The sequence below is a fragment of the Ptiloglossa arizonensis genome, chromosome 5, assembly GCF_051014685.1.
Source record: "Ptiloglossa arizonensis isolate GNS036 chromosome 5, iyPtiAriz1_principal, whole genome shotgun sequence".
NCBI lineage: Eukaryota > Metazoa > Arthropoda > Insecta > Hymenoptera > Colletidae > Ptiloglossa > Ptiloglossa arizonensis.
In genome coordinates, this window is record NC_135052.1 from 16389014 (window position 1) to 16413023 (window position 24010).

The 24010-nt window shown below is 29.4% G+C and overlaps 2 protein-coding genes across 10 annotated transcripts; one reads left to right on the forward strand and one right to left on the reverse strand.

Moving 5' to 3' along the window:
- Nucleotides 1-544: 544 nt before the first annotated feature.
- On the reverse strand, nucleotides 545-9999 carry Inpp5e (Inositol-3-phosphate synthase). Of its 3 annotated transcripts, none has more exons than XM_076311254.1 (6): nucleotides 7926-9055; nucleotides 7014-7326; nucleotides 6381-6940; nucleotides 5845-6313; nucleotides 5656-5772; nucleotides 545-790 (listed from the first exon to the last, which is right to left on the reverse strand). In XM_076311254.1, the coding sequence occupies exons 1-5, from the start codon at nucleotides 8839-8841 to the stop codon at nucleotides 5658-5660; spliced, it is 2373 nt and encodes a 790-aa protein (XP_076167369.1). In that variant the 5' UTR covers nucleotides 8842-9055; the 3' UTR covers nucleotides 545-790; nucleotides 5656-5657. The 3 variants fall into 3 exon arrangements, with proteins under 3 accessions (XP_076167369.1, XP_076167370.1, XP_076167372.1); XM_076311255.1 differs by lacking the exon at nucleotides 545-790 and adding an exon at nucleotides 4105-4591; XM_076311257.1 differs by lacking the exons at nucleotides 545-790; nucleotides 7926-9055 and adding an exon at nucleotides 9369-9999 and having other exon boundaries at nucleotides 4817-5772.
- Nucleotides 10000-11587: 1588 nt separating this feature from the next.
- Nucleotides 11588-23337, forward strand: LOC143146711 (uncharacterized). 7 transcript variants are annotated; one of them, XM_076311248.1, is made up of 9 exons: nucleotides 11588-11750; nucleotides 14672-14854; nucleotides 15094-15852; nucleotides 16132-16305; nucleotides 16408-18519; nucleotides 18631-18812; nucleotides 18919-19237; nucleotides 19964-20173; nucleotides 20423-23337. In XM_076311248.1, the coding sequence occupies exons 1-8, from the start codon at nucleotides 11687-11689 to the stop codon at nucleotides 20164-20166; spliced, it is 3996 nt and encodes a 1331-aa protein (XP_076167363.1). In that variant the 5' UTR covers nucleotides 11588-11686; the 3' UTR covers nucleotides 20167-20173; nucleotides 20423-23337. The 7 variants fall into 7 exon arrangements, with proteins under 7 accessions (XP_076167363.1, XP_076167362.1, XP_076167365.1 ...); XM_076311247.1 differs by lacking the exon at nucleotides 11588-11750 and adding an exon at nucleotides 12775-13737; XM_076311250.1 differs by lacking the exon at nucleotides 11588-11750 and adding an exon at nucleotides 12778-13741.
- Nucleotides 23338-24010: the final 673 nt, after the last annotated feature.

Genomic DNA, 24010 nt, shown 5'->3' on the forward strand with positions numbered 1-24010 from the left:
TACTTAAACATACATATGTCGGATAATAATATTTTAGATTAAATATTGTTTCTTACATTTATGATAGGAATATTCTTCAAGTATATAATCATATTTTCAATACTACATTGTATTATTTAAATACCTATAAAAACCGATAAATACCTATATTATATACGTACATACATATATATATATTACATAAGTCTTATTTACCTATTTTTTAAGTTAAATTTCATACAACTTTCACTAATCTTTATTTAATATCTTCAATGATAAATACCAGAAAAATTCTCGTTTTGTCAAAATATTCTTACATTATACAAATGCGAAATTTTATCATACTAATAAATATACACTTAAAGACTAAACTAGAAAAATTGTAAAAAGTCGCATGAATATTTTAAAAAGATTAATTAACTAAAAGGTATTAAGTTATACAAGAAATTAAACAGTAATATTAAAAATCGATTAATATATAACAGTTTTGTTATAATTTCACTGTAATAAATAAATAAAAACTAAACATAACCTATATGTAAAAAGCAAGGAGAATTGGTTATGATACCAATTAAGTCTTTTTATTTTTATATATAGCACATAATTTCCATTTGTTTTAAAGTCTATTAATAATTTCCAGTACTAATGTTATCACACTTGATCCTACTTAGGCCCAGTGCATAGAAACGGTATCCATCGTTTCGCAACTGTGTCAAAATGACACGTGTTTGGCAATATATAAATTTATTATACGTAAAACAAGTTCCCACTTGGCGCAATTTCTGGCGGCATCTTGACGTTTTGTTTGTACCTGAAAAAATGACGCGGATGTGACGCTATTTTTTTAGCGGTAAAGCAGTACACATGAAACTCGCATCATTTTGACGCCGAAAAAAATAGTGTTCTGCCATTTTCATAAATTTCAACAATTAATTTATCAAAAATTTTTATATTCGTACAAAAATAATTAAAAACCTTGTCTCATCCTTCCTTAAATCAACAAATATAGAAATTTTTGAAGAGTTTTACATACTTGAAAAAATGTATCTTATCCCCAATAGATCTATATGCGATAAGATAACCAATTTAGTAATCAGTAACAAATAACTATTTTTTACAAGTTCTTATGTTTCAATATCTCCATGGTTACTAAACAAGTATTAAAGTAAACGTTTGCTGCTCAAGAGTTGTGTACCTATTAGTACAAAAAGAATTAGACTTGCAGGATCCGGCTGTAAAGTGACGTATACGTATGCGTAGTTCATGTCTTAAATACAAATTAAAGTCGAGAATAAATGTATTTTACAAGTATTTCTTATTTATGAATGCATGATCATCATGAGGTGAAATTCTTAGACTAAATTTATAATAACTTCTTTTGAAAACGTAGATTTTCAAAGAAGGAAAAGGTGAACAAAAGTACACAGAAAAGAATTAAGTAAACAATACAAACATAATAAATAAGATAAGAAGTTATTATTACATCAGACTACTAATATTTATGGTATAAGATATACCATAACTATTGATTTCATTTTATACTCAAGTTTAAGAATATTAAAAAAGGATTGTTTCTTAAAAATCTTTTTTACTAACATAAATAAAAATATTATCACTAATTTTAAGTAGATATATATAGTTTTTGGTACAAAACAATCATGTTGTAATATAAATAGATTTATATGATTAATTATTTGATTATTAAATAACTTTTAGTACTTATTATTCATTAAAATAGAGAAATATGTATATTTCTATTTTATAATAATAAAATTACTGTTCAATATGTCTAGGAAAGAGCAGATAAAGTCATACTAATAAATCCAATTAACAGATCCAGGACAAAATGAAAAAGATTTTGAAATATATTTGTTTTTAAAAATTGCAAAAAGGTTTTGAAAGTATGTTCCTGGTTCCAATAATTGCTCCTTAAGTCCATAATTTGTTTTTGTTCATTATTTCTTTGGAGCAATGGGTTTCTTGATTTCTCCTTTAACCTAGTAATTCTTGAATTTTGCAAAGCAAATTAATGATATAAATATGTATCATTCATTTATAATTAAGATTGTAATATTAGGGGGACCGGAAAGTAATGTCGTTTCCTTACATTAAATTCAAACACATAAATTTTTAACGAGTTTTTATTTTTAATCAATGATATAATCACCCTCATTATCAACAACCTTTTGCCATCTAGTGTGCAAATTTTCAATGCCGGATCGATAAAAATCAATTGGTTTTTAAGCAAAATATACAGAGATGGCATTTTGAATATCATCCAAATTTGCAAATCTTTTGCCACTTAGAAAGTGTTGAAGCGATCGGAATAAATGGAAATCCGATGGTGCAACATCGGGCGAGTATGGTGGGTGAGGCAGTACCTCCCACCCCAATTCATTAATTTTTGCCAAGGTTCGTCTTGCGCAGTGCGGTCTTGCATTATCGTGTTGCAGAATAACGCCTTTTCTGTTGACAATCGCTGGCCACTTTTTAATTAAAGATTTATTTACACGATCTAATTGTTCACAGTAAAGGTCTGCATTCACAGTCTGTCCAGGTTTCAGCACTTCAAAATGAACAACGCCGCGAATACTCCACCAAACACACAAAAGGGCCTTTTTGGGGTGTAAACCTGGCTTAGCCTGCCTTTTGCGTTTTGGATTATCATAAAGAACCCACTTTTCATCTCCGGTGATCAAGCGATCAAAAAACGCTTCTGTATTGTGCCGTTGAAGCAATAAGTTGCATGTGGTGGATCGGTTAGCCTTGTTCTCTTCGGACAGATTATGCGGGACCCAAACACCTGCTCTGCTTACTTTCCCAATCTGCTGCAAATGTTCTTGGATGGTCGACCAAGGTTGGTTAAGACTGACAATTCCTCCATTGTCTGACACAGATTTGCTTCCACTTCCGCACTTAACACGTCATTGTCTAACGTTGTTGGTCTTCCTGATCGATACGAGTCGGAAAGATCAAAATTACCGGATTTGAACTTGGAAAACCACCTTCGGCATTTACGAACGTCTAATGCATTTGGATAAACATCGCAAATGTTTTTGGTAGCAACTATTGCGTTACTACCCTTGCGAAACTCAAAAAGCATGCACTGCCGGATATGTACCTCTTCTGGTATTTGGCTGGCCATTTCACCCAAAATTGTAAAGAAAAATTTTAAATTTAATTATTTACAACTAAACAAGTCACTATAACCTCAGAATGTCTTTGCTACGACTTTAATGTACACAATGAGCTGACAAATGACAATCAAATAGTGACATGCGCAGAAACGACATTACTTTCCGGTCCACCTAATATATAAATGATTCTTTTAGTATTTAGTAGTTTTAGATAAATGTTTTATGACTGGCTTAAATTTAAATGTATTGAATATTGTTCCAATAATAAAATATTATTTAATGATGCTTTATTTTGTTAATACATATTAATACTTAATGTTTTCATAAGTGCCTATATATTGCTTTATACTTAAAACTTATTTCCTATTTAATATCAAATTATTATGAATATACATTAAGTTAACTTTAAGTATTGTACATTGTGACATTTTTGCACAATAGACTATGCTATATTGTTATGTGTTATTGGGTTAGAGATCTAAAGTTTAAATAGATATGCATATATATCTATCAATAGTATACACGTAAAAAAAACACTATCACATTTATGATAGAATTGTTAAATTTGTAAACAAAATAATGCATATACATCAGAGAATAATGTTGTTACACTATGCATAGCTTATAAGAAGTAGTGACAATCTTTTAAGCACCAACATCTTGGAGTTTTCTTCATTATAACATTAACTCATTTATTATAGATTTTTAAATTTATATTCAGAACTATAATATTCTTACAACTGTATATGGTGAGGCAAATAATAAGTCGACTTCAATTTGTTAGACTATATTAGATTTTTATAAAAATTTAACATTTTAATATGTACGTATAATAATTACAAAGAAAAGTTTTAAATTTTGATAAAAATATTTTACCTTTAATCTGTAATTATTCACAAATTAAAATGTTTGAATGTATTTAATTGTTCCTAAGCTGTGAAATAGAATAAGGTATTATGGTGCAACAAAATTTCATACAATAAGAAAATTAAAAAAAATTGCAATTTAATTTGTTTCATACAAAAATAATTAAATGGCTTAGAATACAATTGTTTTTCATGTTCTTTAATATGTATGTATATAAATGCAAATAATGCCATTAATTATAGTTATTAGTATTTGTATATAATTTTTGTATAGGTATTCAGTCCATATCAATATATGGAATTCAACATGCTCACAGTCTGCTAACCTATATGTGGATCAGGATGACATTGACTCAGATGTCCAATAATCCATATATGGGTCAGGATAGTTTTGATTCTTAAGTCCGCAAATCATACATGATTCAAGACAACAAATATCACCTGTATCATTTACCTGAAAGTTGATCTACACTTACAGGCCAGTACAGTGAACATGTTAAGATTCATTGAACTACTTATCTAAATAATTCATAAGATACTACTTTAATATTATACTAAATAGTAATATTGTATTTTTATGTGGTACTTATTATCAATTTCTTGAAGTACCTACAAGAAAATTATATGTATTTATGCAATTTTAGTAATATGAAAAATAACATTTTTTCTGCTTAAAGTTGATAATAAAATTTATTTAAGTAAATATATTTTTTAAATAATAATAAATTTTTCTCTGACTTAATACAGTGGGTGGTCCCAATAAATAAAGTTATAAAATAAACTAAACAACTTCTAAATTGTAAAATCATAGTTAAAACCTAACCTGTAAGTTATAAAATTGTAGACAGATTTTATCTTAAAATCAATATTACATTTGCAGAATGTAAATTTACACGTTTTTTTTTACATAAATTATTTATTTACGAACAAAATAAATGTATTTAAAGGTGTTTAAAAGTATTAATAAAATTTCAATATAAATTAATTTATCACTATTATATGAAGTATGATGGATTGAATCATCAAATGTATTTAATCAATTGTACCATTGTGCTTATAATACATTTGAACATACATTATTTAAATAAATATAATTAATGTGATGCTCATGTCTTTTAAAGTTTTTAACATTCTTCTGAGTTATGATTTATGTATACATGAAACGTATAAAGCATAGCTATGAAATAGCAGTACAATCTAAACTTTTGTATATGTTTTAAATGTCAAAAGAACAGAGCAGAGTTCCTTTTTCCGCACTCGTATCAGTGGCACGTATAACTTTATATTCTAGTATTGTAGTTGCTAATTACATGACTGGACAGTTTATATATATTTTTATCTTGACTAGATATTACAAAGTGCACATTATACAATAATATGCTATATAAACTGCACTAGAAAAACGGTATTTGTTATTCATGTAAAAAAGTTATGAACAGTTATAAACTTTTTATGTATATGTGATGCATATGTGTTTGTGTGCGCGCGCGCGTGTATGTGTATATATATGTGTATAATGAGTATACAAAAAAGAAGTGATATTGATTGTGGGAATTTCAATAGCTAAATTCTCACATTTAGGCGTTAAAAAATTAGAATGAATAAATATATAATACTTGTGTTATACAAACTTGACAATGTAAAATTTTTTCATCAATGAAATTTATACCTACATTTATTGAATTGAACATACTTTTGATGTTCCATGTGATTCATCCATAGCAGCTGCTCGTCTTTTTATACCTTCTAAATATATTTCTCGATTAAATAAACCACCACCAAGAGGAATTCTATAATAAATATTAATTAAAAAATATATATTTTAATAATATATTTAAATTACAGAAGTACTAAATACTTACGTATCAATACCAGGCCTTATGATTGTTTTGAAAACACCCCATACAGGTTTGTGATCTGAAGTACAAATGCTTGGAACGGAGTCATATACCAGACATTCTATAACTCCATCTTTATGTGAATTAGTACTTTCATGACTAACTCTTCGAATGTATCCTCTTGAATGCCCTTTTCCCTTAAAGAGAATTCTGTCAGTATATGCAGGTGTGCGTTGCTTACTACTTGAATCAAAATTTTGGGTTCCTGGGTCATATTTATAAGTAGGTGGAAACATAATTGGTGCCTCTTCAAACCCACGTAAAACAGCTCCTTCATTAAGAATTGTTCGTAATTGATCTTTGTGCAAATTTATTGGTGACTGTTGAGGAAAATATGTATCTGTAACCCATTGGATAACTTCTTCTCTTGGTTGAGCTAGACGAAAATTTAAATCACCACACCAGAACACACAATCAAAATTTTGAGTTACATCTGAAAATATATTCATTAGATATTTTTGTAATCATAGTAGTGATGATAATAAAACTTATATTTATACCTTTGCTTTTATGTCTTGTGGGTAAATCTTTAGGAAGATCCAAATTTCTGACTATCCTTTTAATGTCATTTACTCTTTCTTTAACTTTATCTTGATGAGCAGTTAAATGTGCAGTTACAAAAAGAAAGCTGGTGCCAAATAACATTAAAGCTATGGCTACTGCTCCCTTTGTTCTAAACGCAGTCCCTGTTCTAGTTGAAAAACTAGCATCCTCAGCAATAGAACAGAACCAAATTAAATCTCTTCTTAAAAAGAGAGCAAGATGTAATGTTCCTAAACCAGTACTAAACAGTAGTACATGAGAAGGACCAAGAGTTTCTTGTAAAGCTGCTTCCCATTCACTTCGTTCAGAACATGATTCTTGTGTTCCAATTGCTAATAAATCTGGAACAGTTTCTATATCTGAAGGTAACATAAAATCATTTAATTCTTTTGGTGGACTTTGCCCATTCATGTTCCATGTTCCAACAAAAATTTTCAGTTCACGATTTGGTAATACTTTCTCAAGTTCTACTGGTCCAAGCAATGAATTTGCAGCAATTCTTCCATGAAGAAAATTTCTATAAGAAAATAAAAAACATAACGTTCTTTTATATGTAACACTAATTTTCTTAGGAAATTATAATTTTATACCTTTCTCGTGCTTTTTGTGTAGGAATTAAATTAAGAACTTGAGCAGCTAGTAATGCTTGCTTTGCTAAACTATCCATAGAGGTTCCAGTTGTTTGAGATCGATGACGTTCTTTCTTTTTAGACAAAGCATCATGAGATGTAGAACGTGGTTTGAGTTGAACAGGAGCACTTTTTATAGACTCCGGACTTGAATGTCGCATAGAATTTGTTGGTGAATTTGCTACTAAATTATCCACAGACCGTCTGTGAATTAGTCTTTGCCTTAAATACGCAGGAACACTTGGTGAAGTAGATCCAGAGGATGAATTTTCACCTAAAACACCAAAGTATTATGCAATTATATAAAAAGATATAAAATTTGTTGACATCAATACAAAACTTAAATAATAAATATATCCTTCACCATAATATCTTGAAATAAATTTAACATTATAAATTATAGAACATTAAATAACAGTACAATAATTATCTGTAATGAAACCAAATTGGTTCAATTGCTTCCTATTGTGTTCTAGATTCTGACACAATTATTCAGAAAATAGTAGGAATTGCTTCATCAATAAACATCTGGAGTTACTTCATCAATAAATATAGTCATGTATACTAATATTATTTTAAAATGCTTTTGAGAAAATAGCATTCGTTAATTCATACAAAATATTTGTATTTATATATAAAGTTTACTTAATACATATAAATTTATAATACTTATTGTATGAATCATTTGTAACAGAGTAAATGATATCCAGTGTTTTTAACATTTATACAATGATTTTACATCATAAGTATCAATACTATACAAGTGGCAAAATAGAAGAAATAATGTAACATTTACACAATAATAAAATGAAAAGTATTTGAAGAAGCAGAAGAATGAAATTTGAAGCAGCAGATATACTTTATTTATTATACCTTCTTTTCCTGGCTTTTCAGTATTGTAAGGTTCATGGTACTGAACCATACTATAAACTTCATGAGGATTGTAGAACTGTCGTTCCATTTCCAAGAAGAAATAAGTGATATATTTTCCTTTTGTAAAATATTCATCCTTGATATTCTTTTCATTTTTTTCGTAATCAATCAAAAGTTCATTTTCATCTTCTGATGATTCTTCAAATAAATTTTCTGTTAAGTCTGCAGAAAAATCACTATCTTCACTACTCTCTTGAGATATTACTTTTATTTGTTTTAACAAAAATTGATGTGTTTTATGTGAACAACTTGTGGTATCAGAATATGGTACGAAATTTGGCACATTCAAGAAAGAACCTAAATATTTTGTAGAATTTTTTTCATAAGCCTGATGTACATTTTTTGTGTTACAATCCTGTGTCAAGAATGCAATTTTTATACCTAGATTCCTATCTGAACCACAAATAAACTTTTCTTTTTCCTTATTCACGTTAATATTTGCTACACTTCTTGCTTTATTATCTTTCTCAAAACTTGAGATATTTGTTTGTATATTATCAGCATATCTACTACTTTCTTGTTCTGAACTTTGGATTATATTGGATAAAATCTTATTATTTTCATATTTTTTATCATATGAGTTTTTAGTCATAGTAATTTTGTCATTATTGTTTCTAATACTATAAAAATTTACTTCATTATTAATATCCTCCTGTGATTGGAATACATTTGTTATGTTGTGACTATCACTGTGAATTTTAGTATTAATATTTTCAATACATTCTTCTGAAGCTTCTCCAAACTTTAGATTTTGTATTGTTTCCTCCTTTAATTTGCCACTCTTACTTTTTTTGAATACTTGTAGTAATTTATTGTGGAAAAAATTTTTCTTTGTTTTATTATTAGAATTAGGCATTTTTTTCAAAATGTTATTTAAAGCAGTACTTGAAACATGTTCATACGTCAAAAATTAAATTTTAACTGACTCTCAGTAAAACCTACATCTCCTTGCATAAACACAATGAAAGCAATTCTTTTCCTACATTAATGTCAAATGAGACATGGTGGGGATATGCAAGGTCACTACCTCATTCAATCAAATTACATAATTGACAGAAAAAAAACATTGTAAGAAATATAATATAGAAAGTTATATCTTTTGTATAGAATTTCAAATATTATGTATTCATTTGAAATTTCATACTATTTTCATGAATAAGAAAAGTCTTTTAAAATAAAAATTGAAGAAAATTATTTATCAAATATATTAAAATTCATATTTAAATTGACCAAAGTAATGTTTAATTTAAGAAAAGAATTAATAATTTACCATGATTTACATTATGTTATATATTAATTTAATTTTAAAAATGGAGTTTCTAATTAACACAGATAAATAATTAAATACGTTGAATTTTTAAATAAATATGCAATAGTTCTTACCTTCAACAAAAGTACTTTGTTGTTGTTCTTTCTCTAAAAAAATATTCTTTTCCACATTTTCTTGAATGTTATGTGTACCACTTGATGTATAGATTTCTTCCTTTTCCACTAATACATCTGTTTGACAATTCCCATTAACAGAAGCTACTTCAGATTTGACGGATGTACGACTTAATGTAGTTGGGGACAATCTACTGACGGTCAAACTTTGTGGAGGTGTTCTGCTGCGTTCAGTCATTGCACAGCACAATGAAAGTTTTGTACTAGTATGAGATCCATGTTGTGAATTTTCCATTTTAGAATTTTTATTTGAATTACCATCTTTATAAGATGTTTCCAAGCATCCAACCTTGGTTTTTTTATTCATAAGCATGCGGCAAAGAGATTTTTTCTTTTGTTTTGTCTTAGGAGAAATGTCTGTTTTAACAACATTTGTCGTATTAGACACATCATTCTCTTCGTATTGATCCATAGCAATATTTTAATTTTTTACTTTGAACACAGTATAAGTAATTCAGTATTAATTAATAAATTACTTCACTATTAATTGTGAGAAGTATACCACTTAGAAAACTTTAATAATGTAGGTCTATTTTATATATATTACTACAAAATAAACCAAGATTTAGGTATTTACAAAGTGATTTTCAAGATGTTTTACAATTATAATCACTTTTTTCAATATAATGTATAATATAATTAATGATCATTTTAATGTTTATGATCATTAATAGCACAATTGTACAATGTAGACTAGAATTGTAAAACAAGATATTTTATCTTGTCAACATAAATAATATTTTATCTTGTTAATAGTTTATTATCAGCATATTTCTTGTGTTTAAATAAATACATTTAGTATTATATTAATAAGTAATTGCACTTCAAATATTAATAAATTTAACACTTTCATATAGAATAATTTATATGGAATAATTAGACTAAAAGTAAATAATACATATTTGTAAATGTACTATTTAGAATGATAATTCAATTTTCAATTCTCCTTGATTTATTTGCTTAGGCACAATATTCATCTTCCTTACATGTACACATTTATACTTAATTATGTCCAGGAACTACTGTCGTAAATTTTTTTATAATATTGTGCTGTAAATTAAATTCAATAAAACAAGCATTGTGCCAGTTGAATATAAAAAGTGAATTTGGTTTAAGTTGCGTACACTTTTCTTATATTGTTACGAAATTCACTTTGACTTTGAGTCTCACATTGGCAATGCATTGACACGTCATTCACGTCAAAATCCATAACAAACTGCATTGCGATTGAAAATACTTGACAAACGATTATTAACTCTAACTTCCGCTTCCATTTTTAAATGAATAGTAAAACAAACGACATAATACGTATATTATGTTCTTTAAAAATTAACAACGGTCCTCATTATAATTAGTATTTTCGCAACAATTGCTCTTATTACGCATCAACTGTCACGCGTCCGAATACTGTATCATTCACCACTTTGGGGCTGATTTCTGAACTTGCGCAGCTATCAGTCAAGCAGACGACAACGTTATCACATTATAATACACCTTTAGAATTTGATATTCTCTTAGTTAACATGCAATAAAATTAATACAATGAAAAATAAAATTATGGAATTAGCAAAATTTCTTTACCAGTATTTAAGAAAAGATTATTTTTCATTTTTAAGTTGAAAACATATCTGTCAAAATGAGCAGACGGCATTTATGAGCGCCATATTGTTGGCAGGAGCCACTGTGACGCAATATACTTCGATGCCACTGTACGCACATGAGTAAGTTACAGGTAAATATACCTCGTTGGCCAGCCGTTTGGCGGGTTGCGTCACTATAATGTTTGTTTACGTTGCGATAAGTGTACATACGTCTGAAGAAATGCGAATATACAATTGAATTATGATATAAAATATACAAATGTTAATCTTAAATAATTTCTGTATTATAGGTAAACAAACATATTTTAATTTCATACCGCTTACCAATCATAGACGTCAATTATACCAATTTAATATGAAATTAAATTTAAATAAATATCATACGTGTTTAACGCGTAGTGCCGTTTAATCTGTAATTAAACTTCGATAATGATGTTTATTATAAAAGTACTTAACTATACAAACTTTATCTCTTTATCGAAGATTCGAGAATGTCGCAGAAGCCCAGTATGCAGATATAGGAAATAAAAGTGTGTGTATACATATGGTTGCCGCGGTTTTCTAAATATTCGTTTAAAGTACCTATAGACAAAAATGATGCAATTCAGACTTTATAATTCTTAAGGTTTGATTATAGAGAATATACAATAGTACTAGATGGAAATCGATAGATCATCTCGACACAAATTGTATACAGTGATAAAAAAAATGCCGCAACATGGTAAGTAATATTAATAAAGAACTTAATAGTAAGTACATCTAATCAAATCATTTTTAGAAACTTACGTCTACGATCTACTAAATAGCCATAAGTTTCGTTCTAAATTATAAATAATATACTATTTAAATGAACATAAAATTCGATATACATATTTAAATACTGAAAAAAGTGTATTAAATTTATTTTAAAAAAAAACTGAATAATTAAGATAAATTTTAATAAAAAGTAAAAAATATTTATCAAAACAGTTTAAAATTTTGCAAATTTTTGAAATTATTGAATGCACTTTATGTATAAAAAGATCAAGTACATAACCATCTATCTTATGTCCTTAATAATTTCGATTTTTGTATAATAACTTCAGAATATATTATCCTTTTTTTTTAAGCAATTTAACAAAAAGTTAAGTTTCTTGAATAATTGCTCCGATTATATAAGCAGAATTTTAATGAAAGAAAATTCTGTAAATATAAATCGCAAATATGGACGGTGTTAGGCGTCACCAAAAATTGAATTAGTTTTTACGATGTTAATAGTACGATAATTAATACGTATTAAATTGTAATTCAAATACACACACGGTGTTGTATTTATATTAGAAATAAAGTTTTACAGGTAATCGTGAATAATCAGTACATTTTGAATCTTATAATTGTAATATTTTTGATTACATTAATTTTACAATGAGTGAAATAGTATATGAAATAAAATAACGTTTTCTAAAATTCATGATTTAACAAATGCATTCAAAATATGTACATATGTAAACGTGTACGTATGTAACCCTTATGTAAATGTACGGTCCAATTTATGTGCATGATCTGTAATGTATGAGTATAAAGGTTTTTATAAATATAATAGTAACTTCATATATTAAAATTGTATAGTTAAAAATTCAAATTACTATAAGAAGAAATATGAAGTAGTGGTTTGTTGATCAAGAAAGATCATAGATGTATGACGAGGGAGAATGTACGGATGCAAACGGATGAGTGAGAAAGACTAATATCAAAGGGAGCAAGATAGAAACGTAATTCGCGCCGCCACCGCGAGGTGTCAGCATTGCATGCGGCTCGCTCGCTAGCGGCCACCATTGTTGAAATTCTGCTTTGGTTGATGCCCTGACGATTTTTTGGTCAAAAATCGTAAATTCGCCAGCCCCTGGCAAGGGCTTTGTGCGGAAGGTGCGTATCCCGTGATAAGCCCGTGACTATGTCTAAACTATAGCGGCCGTCAGTGGCATGTTTCGTGATTAAGGGCCCACCGGGAAAACCCAGTGAAATCGAGTGTGCCCATCGATTTACGTGAAAGAAAGAGGCACCCATGTCCGTGTCGTGTGTCTTGTCGGGGTGTTGGTGTTGTGTGCGGTGCCTGAATTGTGCATGGTACATACGTGCGTGCATGCGTGCCGGTACAATGCAACGCGTTTACCTCGCGCAACATACAATCTGTCGATCCTAGATCCTGTTGCTCAGAGTGAAAACTTAAATTATCTGAGTGTGTCGAGAGTGAGATACTTAGGCGTCAGATAGAGATCGCGCAAGTACTTGCAATTTTTGAATAGGTGCACGTTGTTCCGCGTGTCGGCACACGCGGTTCGCGCGTTGTGGATGATACTGTCCAGGTGCGGGAACTACATCCCTGCTTCACTGTTTCGTTTGTGTGTGTGTGCAGTTTCACAGGGTTAGATGTCTTCTTCTTTCCACGCTTTGCACGTTGAGCGTGCATAGGCGTGTGCACGCGCGAACGCACGTCATTGATGTATGTATGCATACGCGCGCCCGTGTGTATTTTCTACGGGTGTACATGCGCGGGTTGGTTAACGTGTCTCTCTTCGTATATATGCGTGCTCTCGTGCAGTACGTGTACGCACACTGCATGCCATCGGAATTTACGAAAAAGCACGCGAACTCTGTTCTGCTACGACGCTGTTGGATGAGGAAATCGAGCCACACAGTATTACACTCGCATGCTCATCGCTCCCCTCGTGGGTAACATCGACTATGAAACACCTACAGTGTTATTTCTTACATAGTGCTTCTGTGGAAACCGTTAGAATTTTTTCTCGCTGCTATTCTGACAGATCCTTTAAGAGTTGACGCTTTAAATCTATGATGAAAAATTTTCAAAATAAACGGAATCTAGTGCTGTAAGCACGTCAACAATTGCTAAACGTATCAACGTTGACACCCTGGCAAAAACTGTGAATTTTGTTTGTTATATTTGTATTTTTTAACAAATCCTGAATGTTTCGTATTTTAGGTGTTTTACATACCTTGTTGTACTTTAATCAATGTGAAAGGGTACTTTCAAGTATGTGCTAATATTATATTGCTGTAGAAAAGTAATAACATTTTTCCTTTTACAAATAGTTTTTGTAAACTTTTGAAGTTGGTATTATACTATAATATCAATGGTGTATTAAATATGAGTACTTTAAAATCGATGACACTGTAACATTCATTTTTATAATACTTTGCAATAATGAAAGTCTAAAACAATCACCATTTAAAAATGTAAACACTGTAAATTACAAATCTTAATTAAGAAGGATTTGCGCTTTGTAAAACATACAAATTTAAAATAGACATTTTAATGTAAAAAAAATAAGGTTCAATTTTTGTCAGTTTAGAATCAAGTAATTTAGTATTAAAGTCAGTGTCTTATTTTCTATGAAAATGATTTTATGTATTCATATTAGTACTTGTAAAGTATAATAGCTTTATAAGTTACAATATTTATCATTGATAATAATAATAATTGCGTGTTTATGTTTGTTTACTAGTAACATTAATTAATCGTTTCTATATTCTACTTTGCTTTTATATTAATTATTAAATTAATTAAGTATAAATAATCAACTGTGTTAATTCAAAGGAATTTACAAATTTTTTACACATTATTTTTTACAATCATTTCAGGAACTGGAAACACTCATTTTAGTATACTTCAAGGAAGAAAAATTAAAATTCCAGACATACATAATTTATCAAATAATCATCAATTTTATCAGAATACTCAGAGTATTAGTGAACAAAGCGTAAATATTCCAGATTTGCATTATGGTGTGACTTGTAAAAACACATGGGCTATTCCCAGCAATGGTAAACATCATCTTTGACATCTTTTTCACTTAGGAATTATAAAAAAGAAAATTAAATAAATGTTTATTTGTTTTCTTAATGATATAAATTAAAATTTTGTTAGTCATTTGATTTATTAAATTAAAAACTTATTTAAACAAATGGTATTGGATGTGTGATACGATACTTAAAATTTTTAATTATAAAATAAAGTAGTTATAATTATAATTATAGTTTCCAATTACAATTTTCACTTGCAGGGTCATTCATACTTGGAGTTGCGCCAAAATGGGCGCTATCAAATAATTTCATGCAGTGGGATTATATACAAGAGTTGGTAGCACATGGTGGTATGCCAAATATACATGGTTTATGTCAGAAGGAGGAAAATATTATTATAGGTGTGTCAGACATAAACTCAACATATGTTAATCAATTCATAAACTTCTTACAACCAACAAACAACAAAAACATAGTAAATTCTGATATACAGAAGGGAACGCTTGATAAATGCTTATCAGAATTTTCAGAACACAAGTTTAAGAATCACAAGGAAAGTTATAGTACCTGTCAGAGTGGCAATAGTGAAATAAAAACAGTTAATTTACTGAATACTAAGAAAGCAACAGTTTCCTATCAGCTTTGCAACGACAAAAGTGAAAAGTTATCTAAGACAAAAACAGAAATTTATCATCATAATAAAAGTCTTTATTATTTGTCGGAACATCTAAACACTACACAGAATATTGCACAGTACAAAGCTTTATCAGACATTTTGGGACAGTGTAAAAATACTTATAACCTTCTTTGTGCTTCTGAAGAAGATGAACCACTTAATTTAATAAAAAACTTAGAAAACGGTAAAGACTGTTATAACACACAAAGTGAAGATAAGAAAAAACTGTGCAATTTCTCAGACACAAAAGCATCTTTAAAGGACTGTGCCATTTTAAATCAAACAAATAATTTCTATAACACAGAAACCTGTTATTCTACAAAGTACAAGGAAATAGATTACGGTATATTAAAATTTTCAGATTTAGAAAATTTATCTCATAATTTGGAAATTGAGAATACGTTGCTTAAAACTTCAAAACATAAATTATGTACAAATTGTGAGGTAAACTCAAGCAGTGAATCAGATAGATACTTGAAGGGAGAAAGTTCTTTTGCTCTTAATAAATATTTAAATTATAAAATTTCATTGCTTTTATGTGAGAAAAAAAATACAGATTTTTCTTTTACACATTTATCATTGAATATTAAAGACACTAATTTTAAAAGTGAATCTTCTACAGAGGAATATACAAATAAGACAAAGAACATCTATTTTGCAACTGATTGCAAACCAATATTAAGTAATTGGGAGGATTTCGAAATGTCAGGGCAGTATCCAGGTCATAGCCGACCTCCGGTTGGCACACCTCCACCACAGACAGTCTGGAATCATCTTACAATGACACAAGGTCAAGGTAATATCATTTTTAATTTTCATATATATGTATATAAAGTTTGTTATATAATAGGCATCATATATTTTCATATTTTAGAAATACTAATTTTTATTCTAATAGTTTCAGGCTTGAATATTCATCCAACAGCACTGTCAGGTGCTGCCCTAAGTCCAGCTGGATTTTATACACATCCATCTATGGCAAGGGCATCTCATATAACATCACAGCTTACGCCCCAACTTGCGCATACTCAAGCACCTCCAACGTGGCATACACCAACTGTCCCATCAAAATCTGTTACTCCAGCCAATACACCAGGAAATCCTTTGTTTAGTTTACAAATGCTGGTAGATAATAGACAAAATCAAAGTCAGTATAGAAACTCACCAGGTTCACAAAGTACATTAGATTTATCTTCTACGTCTGAAATTATCCCTGAAAATTACTCTCGAATACCTCAAGATATTCCAATAAGTTTGACTGCAAGAAATGTAGATAAGAGTAGTAGAAATGGAAATATAATTTCTCCCCCAATACCTTTGAATGGAGAAACTTCATCAGATAGTGGAATTAGTTCATCAGTTCCAACGCCTAATTCTGTCAGTGAACCAGTTTCTCTCTCAACAAAAGAAGTTACAACACCTAAAATAACAGTAAAAAACTTTGAAAGCAATTTAAAAGGTGTGGCAAATCTTCATGATAAGATTAAGGAAATCAATGTAGATAATTTTACGCAAAAGGTTATAAATTTACCACCTAGCGTAACAATTGAAAGGGTAGTTCCAGATAAAAAAGAACCTGAGGTTACAAAAAATAAAGATACATTAAGTGTTATTGCGCAAATGCCAAGAAATGTTCTACCTGTTATTGTAAATCTTACCTCTAAAGTGGAAAAAGATGTGACAGATAGTCCAAGAAGAGAATCATCTTCGGAACGAGATCGAAAAGTTGAAGAGACAAATGTAAGATCACCTAAAAATTTACCAAAAAGAGGTAAAAAGGGTGTTGACTCTCTTTTAGAGAAATTAGAAGGTGGAAATAAAAAACTTGGAAGTGCTGAAAATATTGGATCTGTTATTGTGATGCCGGTAGAAGAAAAGGATACATCCAGTGTTAAAAGTATGTCCCCAGATAGACAAAAATCGAAATCCCCGAATAGAGAAGATGAGGTAGTATCTCCAGCATTTAGTAATGACGATTCTAATGATAACACTAAACAACGCAGGAAAAGAAAATTAGAAAAACCTGTACGACTTAGTAAAGATTCCAAAACGGAAGTAGAAGATATGGAATTAGAGCCTACAGAACCAACAGAACCTAGAACAAGTGAACCAATACCAGAGGAAGCAACAAGTGCAACTTCAGTTGTAAAATTAGAAGACAATAGTGAGACTGTGGCACAGAGAATACCTGGAAAAGTAGAAGAGAGCATAGAAGAAAGAAGTGAAGAGAATCAACCAATTAGAAGGCGGAGAAGTAGTGAAAGTACACCTCCTAGTTCAACTCCTTCAAATCAGAGGGTCCGAAGAAAATCCAGTGATGATGCCACAGAATTTTCAAAAGTAACAAGTCCAAAAGGTGTAAATAATACAAATCCATTTAATGAAGTTGAATCAGAACTTGAAAAGATGTTTGCTGGTATTGTTGAGACAGAGACAGATGTCAAAAAGGAAGAATCAAAAACAGAACTTACAGAACCTGAGCTTCAAGCTGGCAGCACAACAAAAGCTGAAAATTTAGGGAATAGTATTCTGCATACAAAAGTATCACAAAATATAAATCCTACCGACGTTTCATCTACAGTAGATACAAAATTATCTGGGAAAAAAGGAAAGAAAACCAAAGTTCAAGGAGGTAAACGAAAAATATCTAGATCTTCCGAAAATATTTTCGGAACTATAGGTAATGACATACCTCAAAAGGAAATCAAAAAAAGGAGAATGTCTAAAAGTTCAAAAAAACAAAACGTTTCGAAAAAAACAAAGAAAAATACGAAAATAGATGGATTAAGAGAAATGGCATATGATTCTGGATCAAATGCAAGTTCTATTAGATCTCGTGGACCAGTAGTTCATGTTGAAGGTCCAAGGGACAGTCCACTAAGCATTCAGGTAGTTAATGCACCAAGAGAAGAGGAAGAAGAAAAAAGTAAAGAAAAACGGAAAAATGTTGGAAATGGTAGTGCAGGGAGAAGCAAGAGACTCAGTCATCAAAACGATTTAGATTATAGGGGTATGTGTTCTTAATTTTCAAATATTTGTATATTTTCAAATATGTAAATAGAAAATAATATTTTTTAAGTTGTTTAGTAATCTATTTATTTTAATTATTTATTCTATGCAGGTAAAGTCAGTAGAGCGGGTCTCTTTAGTTCAACGTTATCGTCGCGTTATGATGCACATACAACAGATTCCACATGGGTTTGCGTATTTTGTAAACAAGGTCCTCATTCTATTATACCTGGGGATCCTTCTCGACCACATCCTAATTTGGCTGGACCTCATATAGCACCTGGAACTTACACTGTATGTTATAATCTGGTTTCATCATCTGTATGATATATTTAAAAAATTTAATTATTAGTCTTAATTATGAATAACATTAATAGTAGCATTTTTCTTTAAATTACAGGTTCCAGCAGGTGTATTAAGTGATTTATTTGGACCATATTTAATTGGTAAAGAACGTTTAGAAGATGGAATTCTTTCAGCTGATGAACAAGAGATTACTATAGAACAAAAAAAAGGTGGTAAAAATAAAAGAAGTTTGCGGTATGCTGGACTAGCTGATCAGTTTACTGCAAAAATGGGTAAAAAGAAACGAAATTCTGTTGAAAGTAATAGTAACGCTATTTTTACGGGAATGACTGTACTCCCAGGAGAGGAACAACGTTGGGAAGTTTGGCTTCATGAACAGTGCGCTGTTTGGGCAGCTGGAGTGTACATGGCAGGTATAATAAACGATAATATTTTTTACATTGATAACTGTTGTAAACACATTTTGTTAAGGTTAACCTCTTGAAGATGGCGTGTTTAAATTTCAAGTATGGTGTCGACAAGAATATGATTTAATTATTATACAGCAGTATTCAAGATATTTTATGTCTCTCTATAATATATTTTTAAAGCTCGGTGATCTGTTACGTGACAGTGTAAAAAATATTTCTTTTTAATTCTATTGAATGTGTATATTCGTCCCTTCGAAATCTTAGTCGAAATCATTATTTTGAAGCTTAATGTTACTATTATTAATATCAATTACGGCAACGACAATTGTAAAATCATTTTTACAATTTTTGTAATCTTTTACTATCACTAACATTTTTGAAATCAGAAGTCCTGAAACTTCTTTTATAACTTACATCTTTATTTTTGGAAACTATACTTAATATTAATAAAAAAATTGATTGGAAAAGGTTTTATTGTGTAGCTCTGTTATTGTAAACAGAATAAAAATGCCATTGTGTAAACTGTAGATAGACATATTCTTAAGTTAATAAAATACACAATCAATCTATTGTACATAGTTGTGTGGACACAGAGACAGTATTAACGATCAGTTGCATAGGTTCGTATTTTCTAATAACACCAACGACACGTAAAAAATACAGAGCCCGACGTCAAGAGGTTAAAATGTATAACATTACAAGATTCTAAAAAAATTATTTCCATTATAGGTGGCAGAGTAACAGGTTTACAAGAAGCAGTATGGGATGCAGCGAAGTCGATATGTGACTCTTGTGGTTTAACAGGAGCAAATATTGGCTGTGTTAAACGAGGTTGTAAAGCCGTTACACATTATCCTTGTGCATTAACAAAAGGTTGGCACTTGGATACTAATCAGTATATACCGAAATGCAACCTTCATCGAGTTACGTGAAACTTCGGTGAGCTATATGTATAATATAGAATAAATTTACTATTTCATAAAATATGGCTTTATTTTAAAATATTGAGTGACGAATATTATTTGCAAAAGATGACACTTAAATTTATTTATAAATGAATTTAATTGAACAAGTATGCTTATATTGACAAATCATAAAATTAGTCATTATTACGTATCATAAATATTTTTGTTAATGAAAATCCAAAACCTAATTAAGTTTAATTGATAATTGATTTATATTTTTCAGCATTTAACAGTTTTGAGACGTTTTGAAATTACGCTTTGCATCATTTGATGCATAAGTGTGTTTGAAGTGTGAAAGTATAAACGTCAGGACAGATATATGGTAATTTGCGTACACAAAATATCAATATGCTCGACACAAATACCTTCCAATGTACAAGATGTTCAAACGAGAATGCTGTTGTCTTTAAGAATTACAAACAAAAACGGAAATTAACGTAAATGAAGAAATGGAAGTTCTTCTCGTTAATTAAATTTAATTAATTTTTTTGGCCTGTGGCCTTGAACAGTGGCCTTTTCGACCTAATATAAAAGCAAGATTTTTTAATTTAAAATCTGTAGTATAGACGAATCGTTGCTGAGGAACAATGTTAATCAAAAAAGTATTTGCTTTTTTACTCATATTTAAGAAACTTTGAAACGTTACAAATTTTTCCCTAAAACATCATGTACGCAGGAATAAAATATAGGGCATATTGTACTAAAATTTCAAGAAAAAATCAGAATTCGGCAGAAGTATGAGAAGGATAGAGTTCCCGCTAAGAATCATATGTGTGTATATAAAATGGGATAGATTATTAATCAATTAAATTGCTGGAATTTGAACACTATTGACACTTTTCCTAAGAAGTGTGAATAAAAAATATATAGACAAGTGTTCTCCTGTGAATGTAAGAAATCACCTGTAAATAACAAAGTTCTTATGTGAGAAAATGACTATTATATTATTATACAATTCCAATGATACTACAAGACATTCTTCCGGTTTTAAAAATCATGCTATTTTAGTAAGCATGTGTAGTTATGTTCTTTATTGCGCGAAAATACATTTAGTGTAATAATACTTATTTCTATTATAATTTTTTGAAGATTATTTGTGACATATAAATCTGATATAGTGTAAATAAATAGATTTTCGCTCATATAATATTTTTGTTTATTTCTTGACCTCGTCTTTTATAATTACGTGTTGAAATCATTTCCATGCCTACAGAGAACGGGCTCACATGTTTACTTAAAGAGGACACTTGTAACACTTGTAATTATTGTTATTAATATAAACTCCAAGGAGAGAACATACATTTGTTCCATACATATTAGCTTCTGCTTTTCTGGCGTGTGACGACTATAACTTCATTGTCTACTATAATTTATGAGTGTGAAACCAGTGATTAAGATTTAATAGTACATATACGATTTAGTGATTAAATTAATCGCTACTTATTATAAAATTTATGATAATTACTACTGATTTATATAATTTTTTCATATTAATATTATTGTAGTCATCTGCGCCATCATTACTGTCACTATCATTTTCATCACATTTTGTAAAAACGTAAAAGAGACAAGATTTTGTAATAATAAATGTAAGAACAATGATAATATTGATTCTCTTGATGTATCAGGGAGAAATAGTAAATATCAGGAAAATTGTATAAAAATATATAGAATAAAATGTACATAACACTAATTCGAGTAGACAAAAAAGAAATATACATAATACACATCAATAAATATGCTAAAAATAGTTATCACTTCTCCTAGAACACAGAGTACAGGAAATTAAGAATAATCATTTTTAAATATTAATTATATAGATACAAAAGTTAAATTGTCGAAGAGAAAATAATTCTTTGTACATATATAGTAACAAATGTCTTGTAAAAAAAATTTGAAGAACATAAAGAAGCATTTTATTTAGAGAAGTATAGTATGTCTGTTTTAATGTATGATGACAAATAGTTTACTTGAAAGTAAGTGTATTTGGATTTTCCTTAAATTCCTTGAGACTTGGCCCACTGGTCTTATGTGAAGTACAGTCTTTGTAAAAACAAGTAACAAGTACAGTAAAAAATACTGCTTAGATGTAATAAGGAAAATTAAATTGTAAACAAAACGCTTATAATATACAATTATGTATGAAAGGGAAACAAAATTCTATCTTAGATGAATAATTGTAATATTAATATTTGTGATACAAAAAATTTCTGGACAGAATAGTGTGATGAATAATTCCAATATATTCTTATGTTATATTCTAACTTTGCGTACATAGAGCACTTCTTACATCCCCATGTATAGTTTAATTTTATATTAAGCCATTTTAGTACTGTATACATACTTAGTCCATTTGTGGAGAAATTAAATCAAGATATATACAAAAATTTTAAAGATTTCAGAATTCTCTTTGTACGCATAGTTTACTAATATTTAACAAATTTTGAAAGTGACGTAGGAAAACGTTTCACGATCTGTCTTGTATAAATGCGGAAAGCATTTGGCTTGTAAATTGCGGAAAAGATAATTTAAAGCACCGAAATAATTAAGCGCAAAGGAATATCACAATGCCTAAGTAATTTGTATAAAATATAGATCTGTAAAATAAAATTGTCGCATCGTGATATGTGGTGAGAGAGGTACGGTAGTAATGATCGCGAATTAAAATCATCAAAAACAGTGTATCTTCCTGTCCTTTTTCTGTTGAATATTCTATTTTCTTCTTATTTCCGCATTCCTTCTTAAAGTCGATTATAAATGTATGTACGCAATTTTTGTGACCTGGTTTGGTGTCAATAAGTAGTAGGAAAAATATTGGTTTTACTCTACTTAATAGTATGAAATGATAAAAAAATTCGCAGAATGTATTTAAAATCGATACAATAATACAGCTACATATACATCTTTGTGTAATATAAATATAATGAATAATAAAACATGATGTCACAAGTCGGAATAACAGACACTTTCGAAATAGCCCTTCAAATATTACGTAAATGTACAAAATTAAAAAAAACAGAATTATTGCAGTACTCCTACCCCAATTTAGATACGCAAATTTTGATTGCGTGACAAACATTTTTATATACACTAATAGAAGTATAGCATTGTTTCAATCCATGTTTAATTTCTTTTGTTATACAGCGTAATAAAAAAAATCTTTGTAAATATATTTAAATACAGTAAATCGATAACCAAACTAAATTAACGTACTTTTATATTACATGGGTACCAATTGATTAACTTTTTATTTATGTATATCACCAATACGTAATGTCAGGTATAGTATTTTCTAAAATAATGATACAATTATTTTTTTTTATATTTGGTACAGAGATAGTTGTTTTACTTCATACTCAAATGTACCGTATTATTGACTATAATTGTCAATTATTTTCTATTCAAATTATACTAGGTAAGATTAATTAATTACATTTGAGAAGAATAGGGCACGCTATATGTACTCCCTTTTCTTCTCAGCAAGCTTCCGGTTGCTTTCAGCGGTGTGCGGCTATATAAAACGCTATACATTGCATTTAATTTAAAGGACTACAGTAAACAAAACCACGTGACTGCGAGAATTTGATTGGAGTGTATCTTTGACTAAACCAAGAGTGTATCGTGTAGATTCGACACAGTGAGAAAACCGGTGACAGAACTTCCATTATAACATTGTTGTAAATATTAAAGTTTTCTGAATGAAGTTTACTATTATATATAAATAGTAATTTACATAAGTTTGATTGAAGTATAGATATAATTTTGTCGAAATGAAAGATACTGACGATGTTAATGTTTACAAGAATTACTT

What these genes read in the sequence shown, in the direction of transcription:
- Inpp5e (XM_076311254.1), bottom strand. Translation starts at nt 8,841, where the DNA reads ATGCCTAATTCTAATAATAAAACAAAGAAAAATTTTTTCCACAATAAA. An exon ending in TGAAAAGCCAGGAAAAGAAG is followed by an intron (nt 7,327 to 7,925) that starts GTATAATAAATA and finishes TTGGTGTTTTAG; the next exon opens with GTGAAAATTCATCCTCTGGA. An exon ending in ATAAGGCCTGGTATTGATAC is followed by an intron (nt 5,773 to 5,844) that starts GTAAGTATTTAG and finishes TATTTATTATAG; the next exon opens with AATTCCTCTTGGTGGTGGTT.
- LOC143146711 (XM_076311247.1), top strand. Translation starts at nt 13,518, where the DNA reads ATGCATACGCGCGCCCGTGTGTATTTTCTACGGGTGTACATGCGCGGG. An exon ending in GTACAAGGAAATAGATTACG is followed by an intron (nt 15,853 to 16,131) that starts GTATATTAAAAT and finishes AATCTTCTACAG; the next exon opens with AGGAATATACAAATAAGACA. An exon ending in TAGCACCTGGAACTTACACT is followed by an intron (nt 18,813 to 18,918) that starts GTATGTTATAAT and finishes TTTAAATTACAG; the next exon opens with GTTCCAGCAGGTGTATTAAG.